The sequence below is a fragment of the Pituophis catenifer genome, unplaced genomic scaffold (assembly GCF_029215685.1).
Source record: "Pituophis catenifer annectens isolate HBS135680 unplaced genomic scaffold, rPitCat1.0.hap2 SCAF_4, whole genome shotgun sequence".
NCBI classification, from domain to species: domain Eukaryota; kingdom Metazoa; phylum Chordata; class Lepidosauria; order Squamata; family Colubridae; genus Pituophis; species Pituophis catenifer.
In genome coordinates, this window is record NW_027256884.1 from 131,210,722 (window position 1) to 131,235,283 (window position 24,562).

Consider the following 24,562-nt stretch of genomic DNA (forward strand, 5'->3'; position numbering starts at 1 on the left):
GTTACTTGTCAGGAAGTCTTCCTAGGAAGAAATGATTCTGTTGAAAACTGGTCAAGATGGACAATTCTAAAATTAATTACTTAAATTAATTTTTTATTTAATTATTAGGTCTAGTCTAGTGAAAAGGAGGACGAGGGATGTCATGGTAACTGTCCTCCAATATCTGAGGGGCTGCCACATAGAAGAGGGCCTCAATCTATTCTCCAAAGCCCCTGAGGGCAGGACAAGAAGCAAGAGATGGAAGATCATCAAGGAGAGAGAAGCAACGTGGAAGTAAGGAGGAATTTCCTGACAGGGAGAACAATTCATCAGTGGAATGGCTTCCCTCCGGAAGAGACTGGACAGCCATATACAGAATAACGGACGGGACCTTGGAGCTCTTCTAGTCCAACCCCCTGCTCAGGCTGGAAACCCTATACCCATTTTGGTCCAGTCTCTTCTTTAAAGCTTCCAGGGAAGGCAAGCCATTCCACTGAGAAATTGTTCCCACCCTCAGGAAATTCCTCCTTACTTCCACGTTGCTTCTCTCCTGGATTAGTTTCTAGCCGTGGCTTCTTGTCCTGCCTTCAGGGGCTTTGGAGAATAGCTGGAGCCCCTCTCCTTCGTCTTGATATTGACAGACTGCTATCAGGTCACCCTTAGTCCTTCTTCTCCTGCTCTCACTCCCAGCCCCAGAGATGGGCGGCCTTTTGTCCTCGGTGGTCCAGGGCCCTCTTCACCCCACTGCATGGTCTGGAAAGTTTTGGATTTGCTCTCCGGACCTTGGAGGGAAGTCAGACAATTGCTGGACATTGATTGGTTTCAGGCCAGTTGCTTCTTTCTCCAAGGATGTGGGGCGACCAAGTCAGCTGGTCACAGGGAAAAACCCTAACCTGTGGAAACTGCCATGGGGCGGCCCCTCAACTGCCTTACCTGTCCGGAGCTGCAGCCAGCCGAGTCTTTTGTGTGCTTGGAGAACACCACCTGCCTCTCAAAGGACAATGGACAGCATGAATGATTGATGGCAACCCTGAAGCCACTTCCTAGGTTACCTGTCCACCTGAGACAGGTGGCAAATAGGAAAGGAACAACACAGAGACTGCGCTGGATCTCAACCTTGGTAGGTCGAGCCTGGAAGGGGAAGCATTGGTGAGGGATAAACGCGACTCTGCATCTCAAGGGTGGCATCCTGTCCAGGTAGATGGAGGACAGAATGGCCACGCCAGGTATGTCTTTTGTGCCACCCAGGGATGCCCTTGTCTCCTCCCATCTTGGAGGTTCTGAGCATTTTTAAGATGGAGACCCTTCAAAGATGCCACTCTGGAATAAGGGGAGGACTGTGACCGGAGGGCCCTAGAGACAGAGTTAGCTGCTATTCCTCCCTAATTCTTACTATAAATATCTCACTTGGAATAGAATACAGAATATCAGAACTGGAAGGGACATCGGAGGTCATCTAGTCCAGCCACCACCTCAAGCAGGAAACCCTATCCCATTTCAGACAAATGGTTGTCCAATCTCTTCTTAAAAACCTCCAGCGATGGAGCACCCACAACTTCTGGTGGCAAGCTGTTTCACTGGTTAATTGACCTCACTGTCAGGAAATTTATCCTTAGGTCCAGGTTGCTTCTCTCCTTGATGAGTTTCCACCCGTTGCTTCTTGTCCTGCCCTCAGGGGCTTTGGAGAATAGATGGACCCCCTCTTTTTTGTGGCAGCCCCTGAGATTCTGGAACACTGCTATCATGTCACCTTCTTTTCATTAAACTAGACATCCCCAGTTCCTGCAACCGTTCTTCATATGTTTTAGCCTCCAATCCCCTAATCCTCTTTGTTGCTCTTCTCTGCACTCTTTTCTAGAGTCTCCACATCTTTTTTCCATCGTGGCGACCAGAATTGGATTCCCTTCGTGGTTTGCTTCCCCACCAATTAGACATGAAACCAACAGGCTGGGTACATGGGCTTCCTTTAATAACAGCAAACTATTTAGCTAAGGCATAACCAAAAAAAAAAAAAAAAGTCACAGAACAGAGCTAGAGGTTGACTTTCAGGAGCAGCTTCTGATGGCATTTTGGATACCACAAAGCTAGCGGTATTGTCAGAATGGTGGGCAGGCAGAACTTCTGGCACCTCAAATGATTCTACCTTCACCAGCCTGGATTAATGAGAACACAGGTAGACCCTGCTTGCATTAGGAGGCTCTCCATGCAGTGTATCAATCACATGGAAGTTGGAGCTGCCAAATGTCTAAGGCCTGCTCCTGCTGGGTCCCTCACGCCCACCTTAGATGCCACAAGGACTTATAAAATAGGTTGGCAGACAGACGAACGCCGGAAGCAAATCTCACTCAGGCCATTTCCACATTCTGGGGCGCCAAAGGCTGGAAACCCATGAGACGCTGAACATCCCCCCCCTTAGCCAAGACCACTTTGGTCCAGCCTATGGCACGAAACTGGGCAATGTGGGGTATTTGGCATTTGAGGTGGTCATCCACAACCATTTTGCTTAGCAGGGCAGTTGAGAGAGCTGGTAGCCGCCTGGGTCCGAGTTGGTGCCAATGACTCAAGGGCTCAGGAATTGTGTTTTGCCTGGTCACCACATCTACCCATTTCCTGGGTTTTACCATGGATTGTAAATTCACCAGGTTGGTAATTGCCCAAGGATGAACCTCCAGAAGAAACCTGCCACGTTATTCTTGTGCCAATGTGGACAGACGGCCATCCGCTAACCTGCAACTATTTAGTGGGCCTGAAACGGCGGTGGCCTTCCGTGGGCTGTTTGGTGGGGCACTGAGAGGAGAGAGGTGCCAAGGTCCCTTCCAGCTGGGCACAGCTTCTCTTCTTACGTGGGCGCAAAATGGATAATCCGAAATTGTTCCCTGATCAATGCAATTCAGGCTGCAAATTTTAATATTGCTGCATCTCTGGCTTTAAAAAACAGAATTGCTCCCTATCAAGTTTCCTGCACTTGTGACTGTCTAGCAAAAAGTGGCCCTCCCTCTCTTGCTTCTTGTCTTGACATTTTACAGATAATCCTCAATTTACAACTACAACTGAGCCCAAGATTTCTGTTGTTAAGCGAGACTTTTGTTAAGTGAGCTTTGCCCCATTTTATGACCTTTCTTGTGAAGTTGTGAAGTGAATTACTGGAGTGGATAAGTTAGTAACCTGGTCGTTAAGTGAATCTGGCTTCCTCATTGACTTTGCTCGTCAGAAGGTCGCAAAAGGGGATCAAGTGATCTTGGGACACTGCAACCGTCGTAAGTATGAACCAGTTGCCAAGCGGCTGAATTTTGATCACCTGACCCTGGGGATGCTGAAAGTGTGAAAAATGGTCATAAATCACTTTTTCAGTTCTATTGTGATTTTGAGCGGTCACTAAATGAACTGTTGTAAGTCGAGGACTACCTGTATTATGCCCCCCCCTCCCGATCTTCCCTTCTCTGTAGGGCCATAGGAGAACCGTTTGACCTCTTCTGTTCCTCATAGTTTGCTAGCTACTTTCTTAGTGCCAATTCATCCGTGATCTGGAAAAACCGGTTGCCTGCAACGTTTGGGGCAGGCCCGACTTCCACCCCGAGGGTCCACAGCTGGCAGAGGATGATGGGCAACGAGGAGCCCCCCCCTCTAACACTGCAGCTTCCGCACCGCCCTGGAGAACCTCTTCAGCTCCTTCTCCCCGTGTTTCCACCTCCTGACCCAGGAGAGGACCAGACGGTTGCTAAGACGGTGCCCCATGGCCAGGACCAAGGTGCCCGGCCCCCCTGCCAGCTCTTCGCAGGAGCAGGCCTCGCCGTCCACCAGCCACAGAACCGGCTTCTTCCGCTCCTCTTCGGACCAGTTGGCCTGCTTGTAAAGCGTCCGGCCACGGAGCTCCGGGATGACTTTCAGGTCGCCCCCAACGCCAGACAAGGATTTGATGGTCATCTTCAGAGCTGTAAGAGGGAGAAGGAAGCGGTCAACTGAAGGTCAAGACTTAATACAGAATAACAGGGGGACCTTGGAGGTCTTCTAGTCCAACCCCCAGCTCAAGCAGGAGACCCTGTCTCAGTCCAGACAAGTGGCTGTCCAACCTTCTCCAGACTCACCGAAATCCTGGTTGCAGACTTTCTCCAAGAAATCCTTCTCACTCGGTCCAGAATCAAGGCAGGCTGTGCATACGGCATCTGGAAGGGGACAAAAAAAAAAAGGGGGGGGGAAGGATGAAAATCAGTTGTGGTTGTAAGTCGAAGTCTACCTGTAAATGAAGATTATTGTTTAAATGTATTTTTTATTGGTTTTAATGACTGCTGTCGCCTAGAGTTGCCTCCAGGCCAAATGGGAGACATATTAGATAGATAGATAGATAGATAGATAGATAGATAGATAGATAGATAGATAGATAGATAGATGATAGATAGATGATAGATAAATAGATAGATAGATTGACAGATAGATTAGATAGATAGATAGATAGATAGATAGATAGATAGATGATACATAGATGATAGATAGATAGATGATAGATAGATAGATAGATAGATAGATAGATGATAGATAGATAGATAGATGACAGATAGATAGATAGATAGATAGATAGATGATAGATAGATGATAGATAAATAGATAGATGATAGATTGACAGATAGATTAGATAGATAGATAGATAGATAGATAGATAGATAGATAGATGATACATAGAGATGATAGATAGATAGATGATAGATAGATAGATAGATAGATGATAGATAGATGATAGATAAATAGATAGATGATAGATTGACAGATAGATTAGATAGATAGATAGATAGATAGATAGATAGATAGATAGATAGATAGATAGATATGAATGAATGAGTGGAGCTACAGAAGATATATGCAGTGGCTCTGTTCTCCCCTTCCCACTCCCTGGATGAGGGAGAGATCTGGGAGGTTCGCAGACCCCGTGGGTCAGAGGGAGGGAGGGAGACCCCTCCCACTGCAGATCTACTCCAAGGATTGTGTAAAAGTTCTTTGCAAATCAGCTCTCAATGATGGTTGCAACTGTTTGGATTGTGCTGGTTGCTGTGTGGCTCAGCTGGTCTGTGAGCAGCATGGAGCTTTGATGGGTTTCTTCATCCGTGTGCTGTGCGTGCAGGACCGCCAGCCACCCTTTGGCTGACTCACGGGATGTTGCAAGGGAAACCCCACCCCCACCCCCAGTCAGTTCTGCTCCTAGGAGAATGAGAAGGCGGTGGCCATGGACAGGCTCAGGAAGGGTTGGGATGAAAAGGGAGGAGGCGGGGCTGAGCGTCCCCTCCCTCCTGAGCAGAGGGGGGCTGGTCCCACCTGGGATGGGGCGGGGAAAGAATCACACTTTGGGGTCCTTGGTGCTCTCTGAGGTGGTTGGGTTGTTGTTGTTTTTTTGCAAATGATTCTTTGTAGATAACATCAGTGCACTGATGATGTTCCCTACTTGGGTCATGAAACTTCTCTGCAAGGAAACCACCAAACTCAGAGAGCACGAAGGACTTCACAGTTCAACCCTGAGCCACAAATATTTTCTTCTGTCTGTAAGAATCACCCCCCCTTCCTCCCCCCCCCCGCCCACCTACCCCTCAGTTCTACCCTCTGAAAAACTCTGCAGTTGCCAGGAAGTGACCATTTTCTCCTCCTGGAAGGAAGGGTGACCATTGGGGAGTTAAGGAGGAGACCCACAGGAAAAGACCCCCCGCAAATGGCTGGTAAGGACCCTTTCTTCACTGACAACTAAGTGCCACCTCTCTCAATTTGAGAGCAGTGTGTGTGTGTGTGTGTGTGAGTGAGAGAGAGAGAGAGAGAGAGAGAGAGAAAGCATTTTGCGAGGGGGGGCTCTGATGTAAGTGAGACCTTTCTCAACTGATTTGCATCCTCTTTTGTGTTTGGTCTGTGTAAATATTTGGCAAGGTTACCTTTTTAGATTGGATCTCACCTCCTCCCTTGATCCCTTTGTACACAGGCTCAACAGCTCTTCAGCCAACAATGCCTTCCCTCCCCCTGCCCCCCAGGCCAAAGGGTCCTTGTTCCAGCTGTTAAGACCCTCAGAAGAATAGAGAGATAGATCATCTTTTTAGCTCAGGGCTGAATTGGGGGAGGTCCTCCGTGCTTTCTGAGTTTGGTGGTTTTCTTGCAGACTTTTACAGAACCACAAGAGTCGGAAGGGACCTTGGAGGTCTTCTAGTCCAGCTGGAGCAGGGGACCATTCTGGACAAAAGGCTCTCCGATCTCCCTTTAACAAGGCCTTCCTTGATGACGTTCCATACTCGGGTCATAAAATGTCAGGGAGAAAACTACTAAGCTCAGAGAGCATCAAGGACACCCCACCCCCAGAAGAATCCTGGTAGGGGCTCCAGACTGACTTTCTGGATCCTTCCGTGGCTAAGAAGGAGATGGGCTCCATAACTCCCCACCAGGGATGGACAGCAAGGCCTCCTTCCCATTTCCCGCCCCAGGGAGGTTCTGATGGAGACCCAGCAACTTGTTTAGGTAGGAAAAAACCCTATAGCATCACACACGCACGCACGCACGGTGTAGGGTTTCCTGCCTGGGCAGGGGGTTGGGCTAGAAGACCTCCAAGGTCCCTTCCAACTCTGTTATACTATTCTAATCTATTCTATTCTCTGTGTGTGTGTGTGTGTGTGTCTGTGTGTCTCTCTGTGTCTCTCTCTCTCTCTCTGTGTGTGTGTGTATTACAACACACGTTCATTTAATAACTATTCAAAGTCAAGGGCACCACAAAATGTGACTTAAAACAATTTTTCACACTTACAACCATTGCAACATCCCCGTGGTCCCATGATCAAAATTTCTTGCCAACTGACTCCTCTTTATGACGGACACAGTATCCGGGGGTCACGTGGTCCCCTTTTGCAACCTTCTGACCAGCAAAGTCAGTGAGGGAACCAGATTCACTTAACAACCTGGCTACCAATTTAACATCTGCAGTGATTCACTGAACAACTGGCAAGAAAGGCCACAGCATGAGAAAAAACTCCCTTAGCAACATAAAATTTTGGTCTCAATTCTGGTCGAAAGCCGAGGACTAGCTGTACTTGAAGGAGCCCCCTTGGGTAAGGGGCGCAGTGCACGGTGCGTTTATGTGCCGAAGTGGGTCCGCTCCGCTCGCTCCAAGCAGTGCCTGGGCCTGGGAGGGGGTCTCCCTGCTGCCCCATGGCCAGCCCGTCCCTGCCTCTCCCCCCCCCCGCTCACCTTCTCGCAGGGGCTGTTCTTGGTCTTCGGGACCCACCGGGGGGATGCAGAGCTCGTTGCCCCCAGGAAAGCGGCTGCAGTTGAGCATTTCGGGCCAAGGAAATCCGAAGGCGGCCATGACGGGCAGGCAGCTGTCCCGGACGGCCTCGCAGAGGGAGCGGCAGGGGAAGATGGGCTCTTCCATCTGGCTGATGCAGACGGGGGCGAAGAGGGAGCAGAGGAACTTCTTGGTCTCCCGGTGGCACTGCTTGGTCAAGAGGGGCACCCAGGAGGCGGCCTGCTGCAGAGCCTCCTTCATGGTGTCGTGGCCCAGCAGGTTGGGCAGCCGCATCTCGCTGTAGCCCACGCCGTGGCACAGGCTCATGCTGCTGGGCAGGGGCTTACAGGCGCTGCGCCGCGAGCTCAGCTGCACCAGGTGATGCGGGAAGGAGGAAGAGGAGGAGGAGGACGAGAGGCCGCAGCAGCCCCAGAGGGCCAGCAGAAGCAGGAAGGGAGCCATCAGGAACCTGGAGGAAAGAGAGAGAGTGGGTAGCTTGGGGGACCCAGTGGCCCACCTCTTCCCCAAAGCCCCTGAGGGCAGGACAAGAAGGAATGGAGGGAAGGAAACTCATCCAGCAGAGAAGCAACCTAAGGAGAAATTTCCTAACAGTTGGATCAATCAATCAATCAATCAATCAATCAATCAATCAATCAATCAGTGAAAGGACTTGCCACCAGAAATTGTAGTTGCTCCATCACTGGAGGTTTTTAAGAAGGGATTGGACAACCATTTATCTGAAATGACATAGGGTCTCCTCTTGAGCAGAGGGCTGGACTAGAAGACCTCCAAGGTCCCTTCTGACTCTCTCGTGGAGGAGGAAAGTGGCTTGGAAGGGACCATCCACCTGTCCCCCATGAATGTTGAGGCTGATTCTTCCCTCCTTGGCCAGCTAGTAGATCCTCCCCCCCTCCCCACTTCATGAGCAGAGGGTTCACCCTACAAACTCAGCCTGAAGAGGTTCACACTAGGCTGCCTGTCCCTGGTAGAAGGAGCCACACAAAGGAAGAAATCACAGGAGGTTTTTAAGAAGAGACCCTAATCCTATTTCAGACAAATGGGTCTCCATCTGGTCTTAAAACCTTGTCTGGAATGGTAGAGGGTCTCCTGCGTGGACGGGGGTTGGAGTAGATGAGCTCCTTCCAACTCTGGTATTCTCTATTCTGTGCTGCCCAGAGCCCTCCTGGCAACTCCACTCCTTTGCCCCGGTTAGGGCTCCTCCATCCTGTGGCTCCTCTGCGGGGTGGCCCACGGACCGAAGTGGGGGTACCCCAGCTTTCTTCCAGGGGATTGGTGGGGCCGGGAAAGCAGGGGCGACGCGGCTCCAACGGGGGTCTCTGGTTACATGGAGCCCGCAGCTCAGCTCCACTAAGCGCGTGGAGCGGAGGGACCTGCAGGGGAAGGCTGAGGCTGGGCCGGGGGGTCCCCGGGAGCGCCTCCGCCGCCGCTTGGAGCTTTGCCCCTTTCCCCCGGCTTGGTCTCCCCCTGCCCGGGAAAAGCAAGTCCTGCCCAGCCTCCCCACGGCTCCCACCCGCGACCCACCAGCGCACCTGCCCGGCTGAGAAGCTCCTTCACGTGGAAGCCGCGCGGGCTGCGATCCGTCTGCGAGAGGCGGCCGGGAGGGGAGTCTGCAGGGCGGCGCTCCGGGTCGGGAGAAACCCCCAGCCCACGCCCGCCCCCTGCCCGCCTCGCCTCCTCTTGGACGGCGGCCAGAGGACGCAGAGCCGCGGGCGAGCGCCGCTATCGCGCCCAGGCATCAGCCGCCCCTCCCCGGCGGAGAGAAGCCAGGAGGACGGCCTTCCGCGGGGTGGGGGATCGCCTTTGCACCCCTCCCACGCCTGGAGGCTTCTGCCCGAGTTGGGGAGGGGGTTGGCCCCGCGGGAGCCAGACTCCGCCAAGCGCAGCCAGAATCAGAATCCCTGAAGGCGGGTTAGGTTGGGGCGCAGGGAGGGTCTGGAGTTGGGGGCATCCCCGGTGGCAAAGCCCCGGCATCGCGGGGAGGGGAACTTTTTTGGGGGGGATTGCGAGAGGGGCGCAGGCTTTTCAAAGGTTCTGCCTGCGGAAACTCTGCTTTGGTGTAAGAGCCACATCTGGAGAGAGAGACGCGCGTTAAGTGAAAGTCCTAAACTCTCCTTTGCCAGCGGTGGAGGGGGGGGTTAGGTCCCCACCAAAGCTGCCTCTCCCCCAACCAACCAAACCGGCCCCCTCGAGGCTCGGTGCAAGGAGCAGAGCCCGGCAGGAGAGCTCCCGCAGGAGATCCCGGGTGGGTCGGGGGCGCGATCCTGCTGTCTCGGGGATGCTGCCTGGATTCGCGCGACTCCCCACTGCAGATCAAAGGGGTCTCCGTGGCTTGGCACGGCTACAACGGTCACCCACCGGGAAGAGGTCCAGAGTCTGGGAGACCCCCGCCTTGGTGGGCTCATAAGCCTCGCGAGCGCTGCAGCTGGAGAAGCTCCCTGGGCCGGCGGGGAAAAGACGCAGTGGGAAGCGGTGGGGGATGGATGAAAGTACACAATAGTGTTACCCAACACTCAGTCCCCTCCCCCCCGGCTCCTTCTCGCCCCCTCCCTCTCGAGCGACCCCCCCCCCGCCCCTGCGCTCCGGATCAGCTCCGCTGGGCTCCTGCTCTTGACCATCTGCGCTCCGGAAAACCGGTTTAGTGACCTGGCAGGGGGTCCCCGCACTCCGGGGCTGTCTGGCGCCCCCCCACCCGCCCAGGGGGGCTCCCTGGAAGTGGATTCCTTTTTTGGCAAAAGTCCAAGGATCAAAGGGAGGCGCCCCTTTGTAGTCCTTTTAGAGCGCCCTGTTTTATGCCCCCAACAATTTCTGCACGTTGAAGGGATTCGCGCTCAATTTCAGTTTTTTCCAAAGTCAGGAATTCCTTTAGGGATTTTTCTACAGGGAAGATTTTTATTCATTTGTCCTGTGGCAAATTCACATCACATTTTGATTAAAAACAAAACAAAACAAGAGATAACAATAGAAAATATGAAAACTAAAATATTATAAACATATCTAGATTACAGATATAATTGTTTAGCTTCGTTTGTCACAGCCAGAAATCAGCAAAATCTCCATTATCGGTTCTATTTTGGCACCCTGTGCCAAGTTAAGTTGGATAATTTGTATTTTGTCCCTGCAGTCACAGTTCGGTGATGGTGTTTTGCTCATTTATAGAGGGCCTCTGCACATCTACTGCGAATTTGGTTCATTGTTGTCCATATCGCACAGGGCTGGTCAAATCCAGGAGGTTTTTCCAAGATGCAAGGCAAACTTTGACATTGTGGTGGTGAATTTTCTATCCAACGTTCTTTCCGCATATTGTGTACGTACCAAAATCATCATCTACAAGTAATTTCAATTTCAAATCTTTATTGTCAGTGCACAATATATGTACAATGAGATTAGTTGAGCTCCCTCAGTGCAGCCCCCCCAACACTATACAACTCACTGTGAAGACAGAAAATCCCTAACCCAATAAATCATATTAACAAAACACCCAGTCCTATTGCACCAGTGTGAACATGTTACACATTGCACCGGCCCTGCAGTCCATCATACTACGTAGTTATGATGTTATTATGCATTCAGGAATCTGACAGGCCACGGATAAAAACTGTTCTTCAGCCTGTTTGTACGGCTGGCTCTGCTTCTATATCTCCATCCTGTTGGTAGGAGGGTAAAGAAGTGGTGACCAGGGTGAGAGTCATCCCTGAGAATTTTCCTCACTCTTCTAAAGTACTTTAGCAATAGAAATATAGGGGTACCTTGGTACTCAACCGCTTTGGAACTCATCAAATTTGGTACTCAATGCATTGTGACGAAAATTTTGTCCCGGGACTCATTGATTGTTTGTACTCAACTCACAAGTTAGAACTGGGGTGACATGATAGCAGTCTTCCAATATCTAATGGGTTGCCACAAAGAAGAGGGGCTCAATTTATTCTCCAAAGCCCCAGAAGGCAGAATAAGAAGCAACAGATGGAAACTAATTAAGGAGAGAAGCAGCCTAGAAATAAAGAGAAATTTCCTGACAGTGAGAACAATTAACCAGTGGAACAGCTTGCCACCGGAAGTTGTGGGTGCTCCATCACTGGAAGTTTTTAAGAAGAAGCAAATCATGAAGGGAATCCGATTTTAGTTGTCACGATGTAAAAAAGATGTGGAGACTCTGAAAAGAGTGCAGAGAAGAGCAACAAACATGGTTAGGGGACTGGAGCTAAAACATACAAAGAACGGTTGCAGGAAATGGGTTTATGTAATGTAGTGAAAAGAAGGACTAGGGGTGACATGATAGCTGTCTTCCAATATTTGACAGGCTTCCCCAAAGAAGAGGGGGTCAACCTCTTCTCTAAAGCTCCTGAAGGCAGGACAGGAGGCAACGGATGGAAACTAATTTAGGAGAGAAGCAGTCTAGAAATAAAAGAGAAATTTCCTAACAGTGAGAACAATTAACCAGTGGAACAGAAGTTCCACTGGAGGTTTTAATGAAGAGATTGGACAACCATTTGTCTGAAATTGTATATGGCTTCCTACCTAAGCAGGGGGTTGGACTAGAAGACCTCCAAGGTTCCTTCTGACTCTGTTATTCTGAGATGTTCAATGTCCTGAGCGATGGATGATTGGCACCCAAGGTCTGCTTAGAAAACCTGGCCAGAGTCCCAGCAACGAAGGATCCCAATGGAAAGGCGTGGAGGGCCGGATCCAATTTCCCTGCATGGCTGAGAGAGAAGGAAATTGAATCAAGGCCAGGAGGCCGGTGGCGGCCAGACGGGCTGATCAGATCCATGTCCCTGATGGCGCCTCACCCACCATCCTGCCGGGCTGCAGCTGTGATGGTTGAGTGAATTTCCCCAGGAAGCCCGGCTCCCTTTGAGGCTGCCGGTCCTTTCCAAATGGTGAAGGCCATCTCCCCAAGGTTGGGACCACCAAGGCTGGACCAAATGTGCTTGCAGTCTTATTTTACTCTAAACTCTTATCTAAAGAACAGCATGGAAGGGTTGCGATGTGATTCGCAACTTCTAGATTAGCAGTTCAAAGGCTGTGCAGCTCCAAAAATATTTGGTTAGTCTCACATGCAGGCTTTTTTTAAACCTCCCTCCGAATTTTCAGGTTTTTAAAAAACTTTTATCCAAGTAAGTAGTTCTAAACATATGCTGAATTTCCTTTTATCTCCACTTCCCCTCGCTCCCAAAATATTTGGGTTGGTTTTACTAAAGTGGGTACAACTCTGGATTTTCAGATTTAAGACAGTACGCTTGTCCATGAATCTGATCTAAGCAGAAGGCGGCATTTCGTGTTTGAATTCACCAACGTAGTCACAACAAATGGGGGCTCCAACACTGGAGGTTTTTAAGAAGAGATTGGACAACCATTTATCTGAAGTGGTCTAGGGTTTCCTGCCTGTGCAGTGGGTTGGACTAGAAGACCTCCAAGGTCCCTTCCAACTCTGTTCTTCTGTTAAATCTTAGGGGAAAAAGCTTTCTCTTGCAGCAACATTGCAGTCAATTTGGGGCTGGGGGAAAAGGCAACTCAAGAGGCAGCAGGATTAGCTGTCGGCTGTGGCTCCTTCCCTTTGGCATATTTCTCTTGCCCTGTATAGGTAGTCCTCATCTTACGACCATTTGTTTAGTGACTGTTCAAAATTACGGCACTAAACAAAAGTGACTTATGACTGCTTTTTACACTTAGAAGTAATCATGCCCCCCCAAGAGAATGAAATATTTTGGGGAATATTAAAAGAGGCAGAATATTATATTTCCCCAAAGGAGAAATAGAGAAACATGTTCTTAAAGGCAGAAAGCCTCAATAGCCTCCAGCAGATGCCCGAAGTCTTTAGAGGCGGAGATTTTGTGCCCATTAAGAAACCCTGGGCCAATCTATTCACAAACAAAACACCTCCAGCTCCAAATGATGGGATTAAAATTTACACCCCCACCCCCCACCCAAATTCTAAGAACAGGACATGACTTTTAGGACAATAGGATTAACCCACCAGCTTTAGAATAGCAACATACACCAGGCTCACTACATTGCACATCCTCCTAGGAGTATTTCAGACTTTGCACAATCCCCTGCAGCATCTCAGAAGCCTATAAAAAAATCATCAAATCAATTTATCAATTTATGCATGCTGCTTTTGGTTCTGCTCATCGATAAACAAGTCCTTCTTTCCAATCAGCCTCCATTTTATTTCCAGCGTCTTTCTCCTGGATTGGAACTGGACCGGATTTTTCTTAGTATATGACCATTTCAGCATCCCCATGGTCACATGATCAAAATCCAGATACTTGGCAACTGGCATGTACTTATGACAGTTGCAGGGTCCTGGGGTCACATGATCCCCTTTGCTGACCTTCTGACAAGCGAAGTCAACGGGGAAGACAGATTCACTTAACGACCCTGCCTCTGACTTAAATGACTGCAATGATTCACTTAACAAGTGTGGTAAGAAAGGTCGTAAAATAGGGCCAAGCTCACTTAACAACTCTCTTGCTTAACAACGAACATTTTGGCCGCAGTTCTGGTCGTAAATCAAGGACTGCATTTGTGAGGGTTGCACTGTCCCAGGTCATGTGATCACAATTTGTAACCTTCTGACAACAAAGTCAAGGGAGGAAACCAGATTTGCTTAATGACCATGACTGACTTAACAACTGCAATGATTCACTTAACAGCCATGGCAAGAAAAGGTCGCAACATGGGGCCACACTCACTTAACAACTGTCTTACTTGGAAATTTTGGACTCAATTGTGGTCATAAGTTGAGGACTCTCTGTATAGGCAAGAGAAGGAGGCTGTGGGTGGGGGAGAGAGAGGCGGAGCAGGAGATGCTCAGCTTTTAAGGAAGCCACTTAAGAGCGGATCCAGAGAGTCTCACTGTGGTGACTTGGTTAGTGTCAACTTTTGAAACGAAGATCTCAGCCTTGGTCTGCGTTAGGGGTGACATCCAGCAGGTTCTGACAGGTTATGGATAACCGAGTTCGGGAGATCCGGTAGCGGATAGCCAGGGAGCTATCCTAGTTTAACCTGATTAAAACAATCCAATGTTTCTACAATTCCAATACTTTCAGATATGTGGACTTCAACTCCCAGAATTCCCCAGCCGGTATGCCACCTAGGGAATTCTGGGAGTTGAAGTCCACATATCTTTAATTTGAACAGTATGGCCGGCCAGGAAGTTCTGGGAGTTGAAGCCCTCACATCTGAAAATGAGGTCCAGTACAGGTAGTCCTTGACTTACAACAGTTCATTTAGTGACCATTCAAAGTTACAACGGCACTGAAAAAAGTGACTTATGGCCTTTTTTCACACTTATGACCATTAGAGCACCCCCATGGTCACATGATCAAAATTTGAATGCTTGGCAAGCGACTCATACTGTATTTATGACGGCTGCAGTGTTCTGAGGTCACCTTTTCTAAACTTTGGAAAAGCAAGGTTGCCCTCAATCTTTCCCAGCATTAGGCTCTTCTCCAGGGAGTCCTTCCTTCCCCTTAGGTGGCCAAAGGATTTTTTTTTTTTTTTATTTGATTTATATGCCGCCCTTCTCCGGAGACTCAGGGCGGCTTACAATGTGTTCAGCAAATTTGAGTTTCTTCTTCAGGATTTGGCCTTCTGAAGAGCAGTCAGGGTTGATCTCCTCTAGGACTGACCGGTTGGATGGCCTTGCCAGAGTCTCCTCCAGCACCAGAGTTCAAAGGCCTCAATTCTTTGGCGCTCAGACTTCCTTATGGTCCAACTTTCACAGCCATCCATTGCGACTGGGAAAACCATAGCCTTGACTATATGCGTTTTTGTTGGCAGGGTGATGTCTCTGCTTTTTAATATGCTGTCTAGATTTGCCATGGCTTTCCTCCCCAGGATCAAGTGTCTTTTCATTTCTTGGCTGCAGTCCCCGTCTGCAGTGATGTTGGAGCCCAGGAAAATAAAATTTGTCACTCCTCCATTTCTTCCCCATCTATTTGCCAGGAATTGAGAGGGCCGGATGCCATTGATCTTAGCTTTCTTAAGGTTGAGTTTCAAGCCAACTTTTGCACTCTCCTCCTTCACCCACATCCAGAGGCTCATGTATGCATAGATGGAGAGATATATTAGATATAGATATAGATATATAGAAAGAGAGAGAGAGAAAATAGAAGACATTTAGAGAGAGACGATAGAGAAATAGATAATTTCAAACTAGCGCAGGCGCAGTACCGGCTGCCAGATGGGGCGGAGCCAGGGGAATCCGGCCGCGGCGAGGCTCACGTGACCCCAGGGGGAGCCCCGCCCCTTTCGTCTCGTGCCGCCGCCCCACCCCAGTTCCCCGGAAGTCCCCGCCGCGTGACCGGAAGCCGGAAGGAGGCGAGGCGAGAGCTGAGGGGGCTCGACAGGGTCTGCCGTCCCCTCGGCCGGAGGAGGAGGAGGCGCAGCAGCAGCAGCAGCAGCGAAAGCAGCAGAGCCGCGGACGCCCCTCTCCCGCCGCCGCCATGGGCTGCTGCTACAGCAGCGAGAACGAAGCCTCCGACCAGGTCTCGGCCCCGCCCGGGGGAAGGAGAGGAGGAGGAGGCCGGGTCCCCTCTGGCGGGTCTGGGGGCTTCGCGGCCTAGTGGGCTCCCCGTCCCCCCCTCACGTGCCGAGGGAGCCGGCTGGGGGAGTGGGCGCCGCGGAGGGAGGCGGGGTCGAGGGAGGCGGTGCCTGCGGGGGGGGGGCGAAGGGAAGACCCCCCCAACTCCCCCCGGCCCCCACAGCACAAAGCCAGGCCGCCCGGTCTCCCCCCCCTTCCCCCCCTGCTCTTATGGGGGGGCTCTCTGGGTCTGGGGGCCCCTGTGGATGTGGGGATCCCCCCTCCTAGGGCTCCCTGTGGAGGTGGGCGGCAGCGCTGGGGGAGGGGGCGGCTCGGCGGGTGACGCAGCTGCAGGAGGGGGGCTCTGGGGTCTTTCGTTGGGGTCCCCTCTGGCCTCTGAGCTGCCTGCTTTGCTTGCAGACGTTTCATGACCCAGCTAGGGAACAGCGTCAGTGCTGGGAGGAAGGAGGCATTGCAGAGTGGAGGAGGAGGAAGAAGGGGAAAAAGAAAGAAAAAAGAGGAGGAGGAGGATTGGTGGTTTCCTTGCAGACGTTTCATGACCCAAGTAGGGAACAGCGTCAGTGCTGGGAGGAAGGAGGGATTGGAGGATGGGAGGATCTCGGTTGTTTCCTTGCAGACATTTTATAACCCAAGTAGGGAACAGCGTCAGTGCTGGGAGGAAGGAGGGATTGCAGAGTGGAGGAGAAAGAGAAAAAAGAGGAGGGGGAGAACTGTGGGGTCCTTGCTGGTTTTCTTGCAGACGTTTCATGACCCAACTGAGTAATAACATCAGTGCTAGAAGGGGGTGAGGTTTGTTCTCTGGTTATATATATAAACTGTTTGCCCTGCCAGTGTTGGTGGAAGCATGGCTTTCCCCTTGCTAGTTCCTTGACTGGGGTATTGTTTTTGGCTTAATTGTTTGTCTGATGTCAATCCTGGCTTATCTGGGTGTTTCATATGACCTCTGATGATGTTACCTACCTGGTCTGTGAGAAAGCCATGCAGCTCAGAGAGCACCAAGGACCCCACAGTTCAGCCCTGAGCTACACACATTCTCTCCTATTTATTTGTTGTGCCTGCAGTTTTCTTGGCAAGATTTCTGGATTGGTTGTTTTGCTCCTCCTCCTGGCGAGGGAGGGAGGGGAGGGAAGGGCTGCCCCAAAGCCACCCAGCCGGCTTCCCCGCCTAAGGGAGGGCCAGAAAGGCCACTCTTCCTGTTCGAAACCTGGGGCCTTTAGTCACGGCTGCAAACTGGCTGCCTTCAATTTGAATCCTGGTGATTGCCTGGAGGAATCCCTGCAAGTTTCTTGGCAGCCGGTTTTGGGGGTGGCTTTGTCATTGCCTCCCTCCTGGGATGAAAGAGTGAATGGTTGAAAGTCACTCAGTTTTCTGTCTGAGGCAGAACTAGAACTTGCAGCCCCCCAGTTTCTCTAGCCTGATGCTTTACCCCCTACTACACAACTGGTTCTCTCCCTTTATTTTACAGAGCCCAGGTTTGTTTGTTTATATTTATTGATATCCTGCCTTTATTATTGTTATAAATAACTAAAGGCGCAAATATATTTGAGTCATTCTTCCTCTTTTCCCCTGCAACAACAATCCTGTGAGGTGGGTTGGGCTGAGAGTGGCTGGCCCAAAGCCACCCAAGTGGCTTTCCTGCCAAAGGCAGGACTAGAACTCACCGTCTCCTGGTGATCGGCCCAAAGTCACCCAGCCTCCTTTCATGCATAAGGCGGAACTAGAACTCAGAGTCTGCTGCCTTAACCACTAAGCTAAATTAGCTCTAGACTGGTTCAGAGTGAAAGCCAGCTGGGCGATTTTGGGAGCAGTCATTCTCTGTGAGCTCAACCTACCTCATTGTTGTAGGAACAAGAGGCAAGAGGTTTGCTGCTTGAATTATGTATAAAAAGGTGGGATAAAAGTATAATTTTAAAAATGATTTGCCAAATTGCCAAGCTCAGAGCTCCGGCCAACAGCCCATAATTTTAAAAATGTCTGAATTGTTTGCCCATTAAAAATTGTGCACAGGACAGTAAAGGCATGATAACAGTTAATGGCTGAGCTGGTTTTTTGGAGGTGATTTGAAAGCTTCCTTCCAGTTGGGAGGTTGCTGATTCTTCTGCCTCTGATCAGAAGTGCAGGCAGTCCTTCACTTGCGACCACAATGGAGCCCAACATTTCCATTGCTAAGTGAGGCAGTTGCTTAAGCCGCCCAGAGTTACCCTGTGGTAAGATGGGCAGCCAGTAAAATGTTAAAATAAATGACCTCATTTTACAACCTTCCTTTCTCCAGTTGTTAATTGAATCGTGGCAGTTGCTAAATTAGTAACATGATTGTTGAGTGAATCTGGCTTCCCTCTGACTTGGCTTGTCAGAAGGTCACAAGATGTGATCCAAATTTATTGTTGTTAGTAGGGTAATGAAGGTCATGTGATCAAAATTCAGGTGCTTAGTAACACACCTATTCATGACAGTCGTGGTGTTCTGAGGTCTCCTTTTGCAATCTAACAAAGTCAATGGGGAAGCCAGATTCTGCACTGGTTCATTTAACAACGGTGGCAAGAAAGGTCACCAGATGGGGCAAAACTGATTTAAAACTCTTCCTTGGCAACGGAAATGTTGGGTTCAATTGTGGTTGTAAGTTGTAAGGCCGAGGAAAGTCCCAGAGCCAAGACAGACGCTCTGGAGCAGAGGTGTTTTCCCTGCTTGTAAAAATATCGGAGAGTTCCAGAGATGGCAAAGTTCCCGTTGGCGAATAACCGAAATAGCCGGCGTGGGCTAGAATGTGACTGGCAGCATCAGGCTTGTCGGCGGTTCCTCCCAGCTGCAGTGGAGAGCAAATGGCTCCTTTGTGGTCACGTGAAATGCAGCAGGCCGGTGGGAAAGATTGTTCCGTCCCTTAAGGGAAGTTGGCAGAGGGAGGAAGGCAGCTCTGATGACCAGAAAGAAGGTGGAGATGTCTGCCTCTGGGGTGTCCTTGGCGCCCTCTGAGCTGGGGGCTTTTCTTTCAGACGTTTCATGACCCAACCAGGTGATCTCACCAGTGCTAGAAAGGAGGGGGGTTTGCTTGTTCGTATACTAGTGGCTTGCCCTGTCAGTGTGGGTGGAAGTGGTCATGGCGGTTCCTTCTTTAGGCTGTTTATGGTTTCTTTGCCTGAGTTTGTAGTTCCTCAGTTGTCCCACCCACAGACAGGCAAGGAAGCAAATCCCCCCCCTCCCTTCTAGCACTGATGTGGTTCCCCAGCAAGCTCAGAGAGCCCCAAGAACCCCACAGTCCCTCTCCGTCTTCCCTTCTCCTCTCTGCAAACCCCTCTCCATTCTAGCCCTGATGAGGTTACCTAATTGGGTCATGAAATGTCTGCAGGAAAACCAGCAAGCTCAGAGAGCCCCAAGAACCCCTCATTTCAACCTCCAGCTACAAATATTCTCTTCTATCGAGAAGCCTGTCTTTCTGACCCAGTCCAGGAGGGATTTGGGAACGTCTGCCGGGTTCTGTTTGCTCCTCCCCAGACTGACTTCCTCCTCCTTGTTCTCTCATTTGCAGGGGGAGGAGTCCAAGCCCCTGCTGCCCCCAGCCTCCAGCCCACCCAACAAGTCCATGAATGGGATGGAACCCTGCTGCACTCTGCCTTCAGCCCGGACGGACGAGCAGGCGCTGCTCTCTTCCATCCTGGCTAAGACAGCCATGTAAGTCTTTGGTCCGGGGCACCTGGGGGTGGCCTAAGTTTTTATTGATTAAATTTACATGCCGTCTGTCTCACTTTCCTGAGTGACTCTGGGCAGCTTCAAAAAAATAAAAGCATAGGTATAAAAACATTGAAAAAATATTAAAAGGATGAGGGCTTAGTTAAATTAAGCAGTTCTTTTGGGGGGGCTGCTTATTCTGGGGGACCCAGGTGAATGGAATTAATTTCCAGGGGTACCTCTGGGTGCTGGATGTCCTATTCAGTACGTCCTTTTTCCCTCAATCCTTTCTGTTACTATCATTCATTGCAAAGTCAGCCAGATGATCAGGCTGGGTTTGGCATTTTTATCCGCCTCGCGAGTCCTTCCCAAGGACCTGGAAGAGGCAGGGGTGGATGTTTGATGCCGTTACAGGTATCGTCATGGGATGTCGGCTGATGGAGATTTTGTCAATGCCAAAATAATATTCAGAACGTTGTTTTCCCTTCATCCCCTCTTTTGTTGTTTTCATTTATTAAATCTACCTGACACCCACTGCACTGCCAAGCGACTCTGGGAGGCTTAGAAATCTCATACGAACAGAAGTGGAAGCATTAGAGCTTTAATAAACAGAAATTAAGTTAAGGACTGGAGTACTACAGGGTGGAAGTGGGATCTTCTTCCTGGTCCACTATCCACCCTCTTCTGCCACGGAACGTCCCCAGGCCAGTTGGCCGAGCCAGGTTTTGAGGCTCCGAGTGTGCCAAGGCCTTGGGTCATGGAAGATACTGCCCCTCGCTGAAAGCCTTGGACTCTTGGCCCCTCCAGGCCCACCTTCCACAGGTAGCCCTTACCTAGCCCTGAGTATTGGCCTGCTTCTGGCCACGGTTTTGGCTTGGGGCCAAGGGCTGACTGCTCCAGAACCCCCCACCCCCACTGCAGGATGGTTTGTGTGATCCTGAGTGAGGCAGATGGAGAGAGGCTTTCTCTAACCCCTAGGCTCTTCTGCCTTTTTCCAGCAACATCATTGATGTTTCAGCTGCAGATCAGCAGCAGATGGAGCAGCACGAGTACATGGACCGAGCGCGGCAGTACAGGTAGGGGGCCCTGGGCAGAAGACTGGCCCTGCTTGGGAGGGGTGGGGGGGCTCCTTAACCTCTCTTAGGCAGCCTTGCCGTGAGATCGCAGTTGTAAGGAGCCCTCGACTTGCTACTACCTGTGCGCATTTTACAACGGTGCTGAAAAAGTGACTTACAACTGGTCTTCACCCTTATTTATTTATTTGTTTAGACTTATATGCCGCCCTTTCTCCGAGAGGACTCAGGGCGGCTCACAACAATAAAGCAGAAAAATAAAACAAAAACTCCGGGTTAAAAGTTACACATAAATCCCTAAAATGACCATCACAGGCTCCCCATTCTCAGGTGGCATGTACTAACAATGGTTGCAGCCTGCTGGGCTCCTTCCCAGCCACCTTCAAAGTCAACGGGGGCAAAGCCAGTTTCACTTAACACAACTGCAGTGATCTGCTTAACCGGTGTGTGTGTGTGTTAAAATTAATGTCTTGTCACTTAACCGCCTTGCTTAGCAACGGAAGCAGCTGCTGCCATTTGTGGTTGTAAATCAGGGACTGCCTGTAGATCTGTTCTCTAACAGAGCATTCACACAAGCCAAGCCAGGCAGTTGTTGCCTGTCAATCACAGATGGGGGGGCAGACCACCCTCCAGAGATTGGGGAGGGGGCTTGGGAGAGTCCGAGCTCCCTCTCTGGGGGAGCTGCTGTGTCCAACTCAGTTTCTGGTTCCGTTCTTGCAAAATCACTTTCAGCCACACCTTCCTTTAGGGCCTACAGGTCGGTTTCACACCTCGTCTTACGACAGTTCATTTAGTGACCGTTCAGAGTTACAACGGCACAAAAAAGTGACTTGTGACTGTTTCCCACCCTTAGGATTATTAGGATTGTTTCTCACACGCGTTGCAGCCTCCCCAGGGTCACGTGACAAATTCAGACACTTGGCAACGGGCTCATATTTATGACAGCCACAGAGTCCCGGGGTCACGTGATCCCGTTTTGCGACCACCTGACTGGCAGTGGGGAAGCCAGATTCACTTAACAACCACGTTGTTAGCAACTGCAGTGATTCACTGAACAATTGTGGCAAGAAGGTGGGTAAAATGGGACAAACTCACTTAGCAAATGTTTCACTTAGCAGCATGAATTTGGGGCGCCATTGTGGTCCTAACTCGAGGGCTGCCTGTACTTAAACTGGTTGTCTAGCATATTCAGTCCTGGAGACTGAAATTCCCGATGGCCCTTAAGATGAAACGGGCACCAGCCGTGTTGGGGAGGGGGTGCAGGTCAGAATCGTCCGATGATTTGGTTCAGTTCAGCCGCTGGTCGTAAGTGGAGCATTGTATGCATCCTGTGGGCCTTCTGGGGCTGCCCCGGTCACCCCTCTGTCTCACTCCATCCCTCTCTCCCCCTCCCCCCCCAGCACCCGGCTGGCCGTGCTGAGCAGCAGCCTCACGCACTGGAAGAAGCTCCCTCTGCTGCCCTCGCTGACCAACCAGCCGCACCAAGTCCTCGCCAGTGACCCTGTGCCCTTCGCAGACCTGCAACAGGTAGGTGGCTCGGCCGGCGGAATTAAGCCACGGTGTCCGTCTCCCTTTCTGTGAGGCAGAGGGGCTCCCTCTGGCTTTCCTCTCGGAAGCAGGAGCAGGCAACAGCTCCCATGTGCCCCAGCCAGCCTGGCAAGGCACCCTAACCCCCCACCCTCTGTTCCCCAGGGCTCTTGGACTTTCAGCTGCAGGAGCTGGTCTGCCATCTGCATATTATGTATTTTTTTATCCACTTTTATTTTAAAAGTAACTAAAGGTGGTGAACATACATATCCGTATATACTCGAGTATAAGCTGACCCGAATATAAGCCGAAGCCTAATTTTACCACAAAAACCTGGGAAAACTTATTGACTCGAGTATAAGCCCTAGGGTGGGAAATGCAGCAGCTACTGGTAAATTTCAAAATAAAAATAGATACCAATAGAATTGCATTAATTGAGGCATCAGTAGGTTAAATGTTTTTGAATAGAGCCTTGGTAGTACAGGAGTTTAAGGCACCCTGTTATTAAGCTGGTTATTAAGACCAGCTGCCTGCAATTACTGCAGGGTTCGAATCTCGCCAAGGCTCAAGGTTGACTCAGCCTTCCATCCTTTCTAAGGTAGGTAAAATGAGGACCCAGTTGTGGGGGCAATAAGCTGACTTTGTATAAATATGCAAAAGGATGAAGGCTATTGCTTAACGCACTGTAAGCCGCCCTGAGTCTTCGGAGAAGGGCGGCATATAAATCAAATTAAAAAAAAAATATTTATTTCAAGGAAAAACAGTAAACTAGTTCTGTAAGTGCTTCTTTTAGAAGCCTCTGACAATCAGGCAACTCAGCTGGGATCGCCAGAGGCTTTTAAAGGTATTTTCTTTTCCTCACTCGAGTATAAGCCGAGGGGGGCTTTTTCAGCATAAAAAATGTGTTGAAAAACTCGGCTTATACTCGAATATATACGGTAATATTCCTTTCTCCTCTTATTTTCTCCACAACGACCCTGTGAGGTGGGTTGGACTGAGAGGGAATGAATGGCTCAAAGTCACCCACCTGGCTTTTATTAGGTGTTACCTAAGATGGGACTAGAAATCTCCATCTCTTGATGATTGGCCCAAGGTCACCCAGTGGACTAAAGAGGGGACTAGAACTCCTCGTCTCCTGGTGGTTGGCCCAAGTCACCCAGCCTGTTTTAATGGGACTGTCCTTAGTTCTTTGATTAGCAGTAGCAATAGCATTTAGACTTATATATAGCTTCACAGTGCTTTCCAGCCCTCTCTAAGCGGTTTATAGAGTCAGCCTCTTGCCCCCAACCATCTGGCTCCTCATTTTACCGACCTGGGAAGGACGGAAGGCTGAGTCAACCTTCAGCCAGTGAGGATCGAATTCCTGACTCTGGGCAGAGTCAGCCTGCAATGCTGCACCCTAACCACTGGGCCACCGTGGCTCTTAGGGTGCCGCTTACGGTTTGAGTTGCTAGTTCCTTGATTGGGCTAACAGGGATAGGGCTAGTTACTATATATAAGCAGAGAGAAACCCTCCCCCTTCCTTGTAGCACTGATGATGTTACCTAGTTGGGTCATGAAACGTCTCTAAGAAAGCAGCCGAGCTCCAAGAGCACCAAAGACCCCACAGGAGTGCCAGCATCCTGGCAGAAGTCTCTCCTCCATGGCTGGGGGGGGGATGGGTAGAAGCTTCTCCCGAAAGCCTCCCCCTTCCCCTCATCTCACGTCTGTGCCCCCTTCCTCTAGGTCTCCCGGATAGCTGCCTATGCCTTCAGTGCCCTCTCCCAGATCCGCGTGGATGCGAAAGAAGAACTGGTGGTGCAGTTTGGGATCCCCTGATGCCCATCCTCTCGCCCGAGTTGGGTTTCCCTCCTCCACTTTTAATTTCTCTCCTCCCCACCACTGGATCGACACCGCAGTGGACCTTGTGCACAAGAAGAGACACTGGATCTGTTATCTGGCCACAGGGACACTAACGTGTGGACAGCCGAGGCTGACGAGACCCGTCACTTGGCGCCCTCCTCCTCTTCTCCCTGGCTTGGCAAGGCAGTGCCCGGTCGGCCTGGGCCAGGAGGCAGAGAGCGCTTGCTTGGCTCAGCCGTGAGGAGGAAGGTGACTCCGGGACTCACGCCGGGGGAAGGGGGGGGAGTCGTCGGTGGGCTTCATTTACCTTTGTGGTTGTGGCTCTGGGATTTTGAATTTGTGCAGGAGAAGATGGGATGGTGGCGGACAAGCAAGCCAGAGGGGGCCCCTCTTGTTCTTCCCCCCCCCCCCTCTGCTGAGCTGGATCGTTCCCTTTCATCACCTGATCTTTGGATGTTTTAGAGTGGGGAAGCAGCACTGGTGAATTAGAGCTTTTTAAGGGGGGGGGGAAAGCAACACAACCACGGAAGCGAAGCCTTTTGATCTTAGCATCCTTCTTGGTCTGTACCCCTCCCCTCTTTTACCTCGCTGAGCTGTCATTTTAATTTTTTTTTTGTTGGTTTTGCTAAAGTAGATTAAGAAAAGTATAAATATATTCATCCGAGCAAA

At 50.4% G+C, this 24,562-nt stretch overlaps 2 protein-coding genes across 2 annotated transcripts; one reads left to right on the forward strand and one right to left on the reverse strand.

Moving 5' to 3' along the window:
* Positions 1 to 3,603: 3,603 nt before the first annotated feature.
* LOC139317170 (secreted frizzled-related protein 2-like) lies at positions 3,604 to 9,642 on the reverse strand. The gene is made up of 4 exons (XM_070944137.1): positions 9,596 to 9,642; positions 7,183 to 7,688; positions 4,065 to 4,142; positions 3,604 to 3,911 (listed from the first exon to the last, which is right to left on the reverse strand). Exons 1-4 carry the CDS (start codon positions 9,640 to 9,642, stop codon positions 3,604 to 3,606), a joined length of 939 nt encoding a protein of 312 aa, XP_070800238.1.
* Positions 9,643 to 15,555: 5,913 nt separating this feature from the next.
* LAMTOR1 (late endosomal/lysosomal adaptor, MAPK and MTOR activator 1) lies at positions 15,556 to 24,562 on the forward strand. The gene is made up of 5 exons (XM_070943047.1): positions 15,556 to 15,732; positions 19,312 to 19,454; positions 20,450 to 20,527; positions 21,925 to 22,051; positions 23,777 to 24,562. Exons 1-5 carry the CDS (start codon positions 15,691 to 15,693, stop codon positions 23,867 to 23,869), a joined length of 483 nt encoding a protein of 160 aa, XP_070799148.1. The 5' UTR covers positions 15,556 to 15,690; the 3' UTR covers positions 23,870 to 24,562.

Bases quoted from the DNA above. Each gene is read 5' to 3' on its own strand.
- LOC139317170 (XM_070944137.1), bottom strand. From the start codon at position 9,642: ATGAGCCCACCAAGGCGGGGGTCTCCCAGACTCTGGACCTCTTCCCG. The intron at 7,689-9,595 runs GTGGGTGACCGT...TCTTTCCTCCAG, and splicing joins AGACTCTGGACCTCTTCCCG to GTTCCTGATGGCTCCCTTCC. The intron at 3,912-4,064 runs GTGAGTCTGGAG...TCCCTCTTACAG, and splicing joins AGTCTGCAACCAGGATTTCG to CTCTGAAGATGACCATCAAA.
- LAMTOR1 (XM_070943047.1), top strand. From the start codon at position 15,691: ATGGGCTGCTGCTACAGCAGCGAGAACGAAGCCTCCGACCAG. The intron at 19,455-20,449 runs GTAAGTCTTTGG...GCCTTTTTCCAG, and splicing joins ATCCTGGCTAAGACAGCCAT to CAACATCATTGATGTTTCAG. The intron at 20,528-21,924 runs GTAGGGGGCCCT...CTCCCCCCCCAG, and splicing joins GACCGAGCGCGGCAGTACAG to CACCCGGCTGGCCGTGCTGA.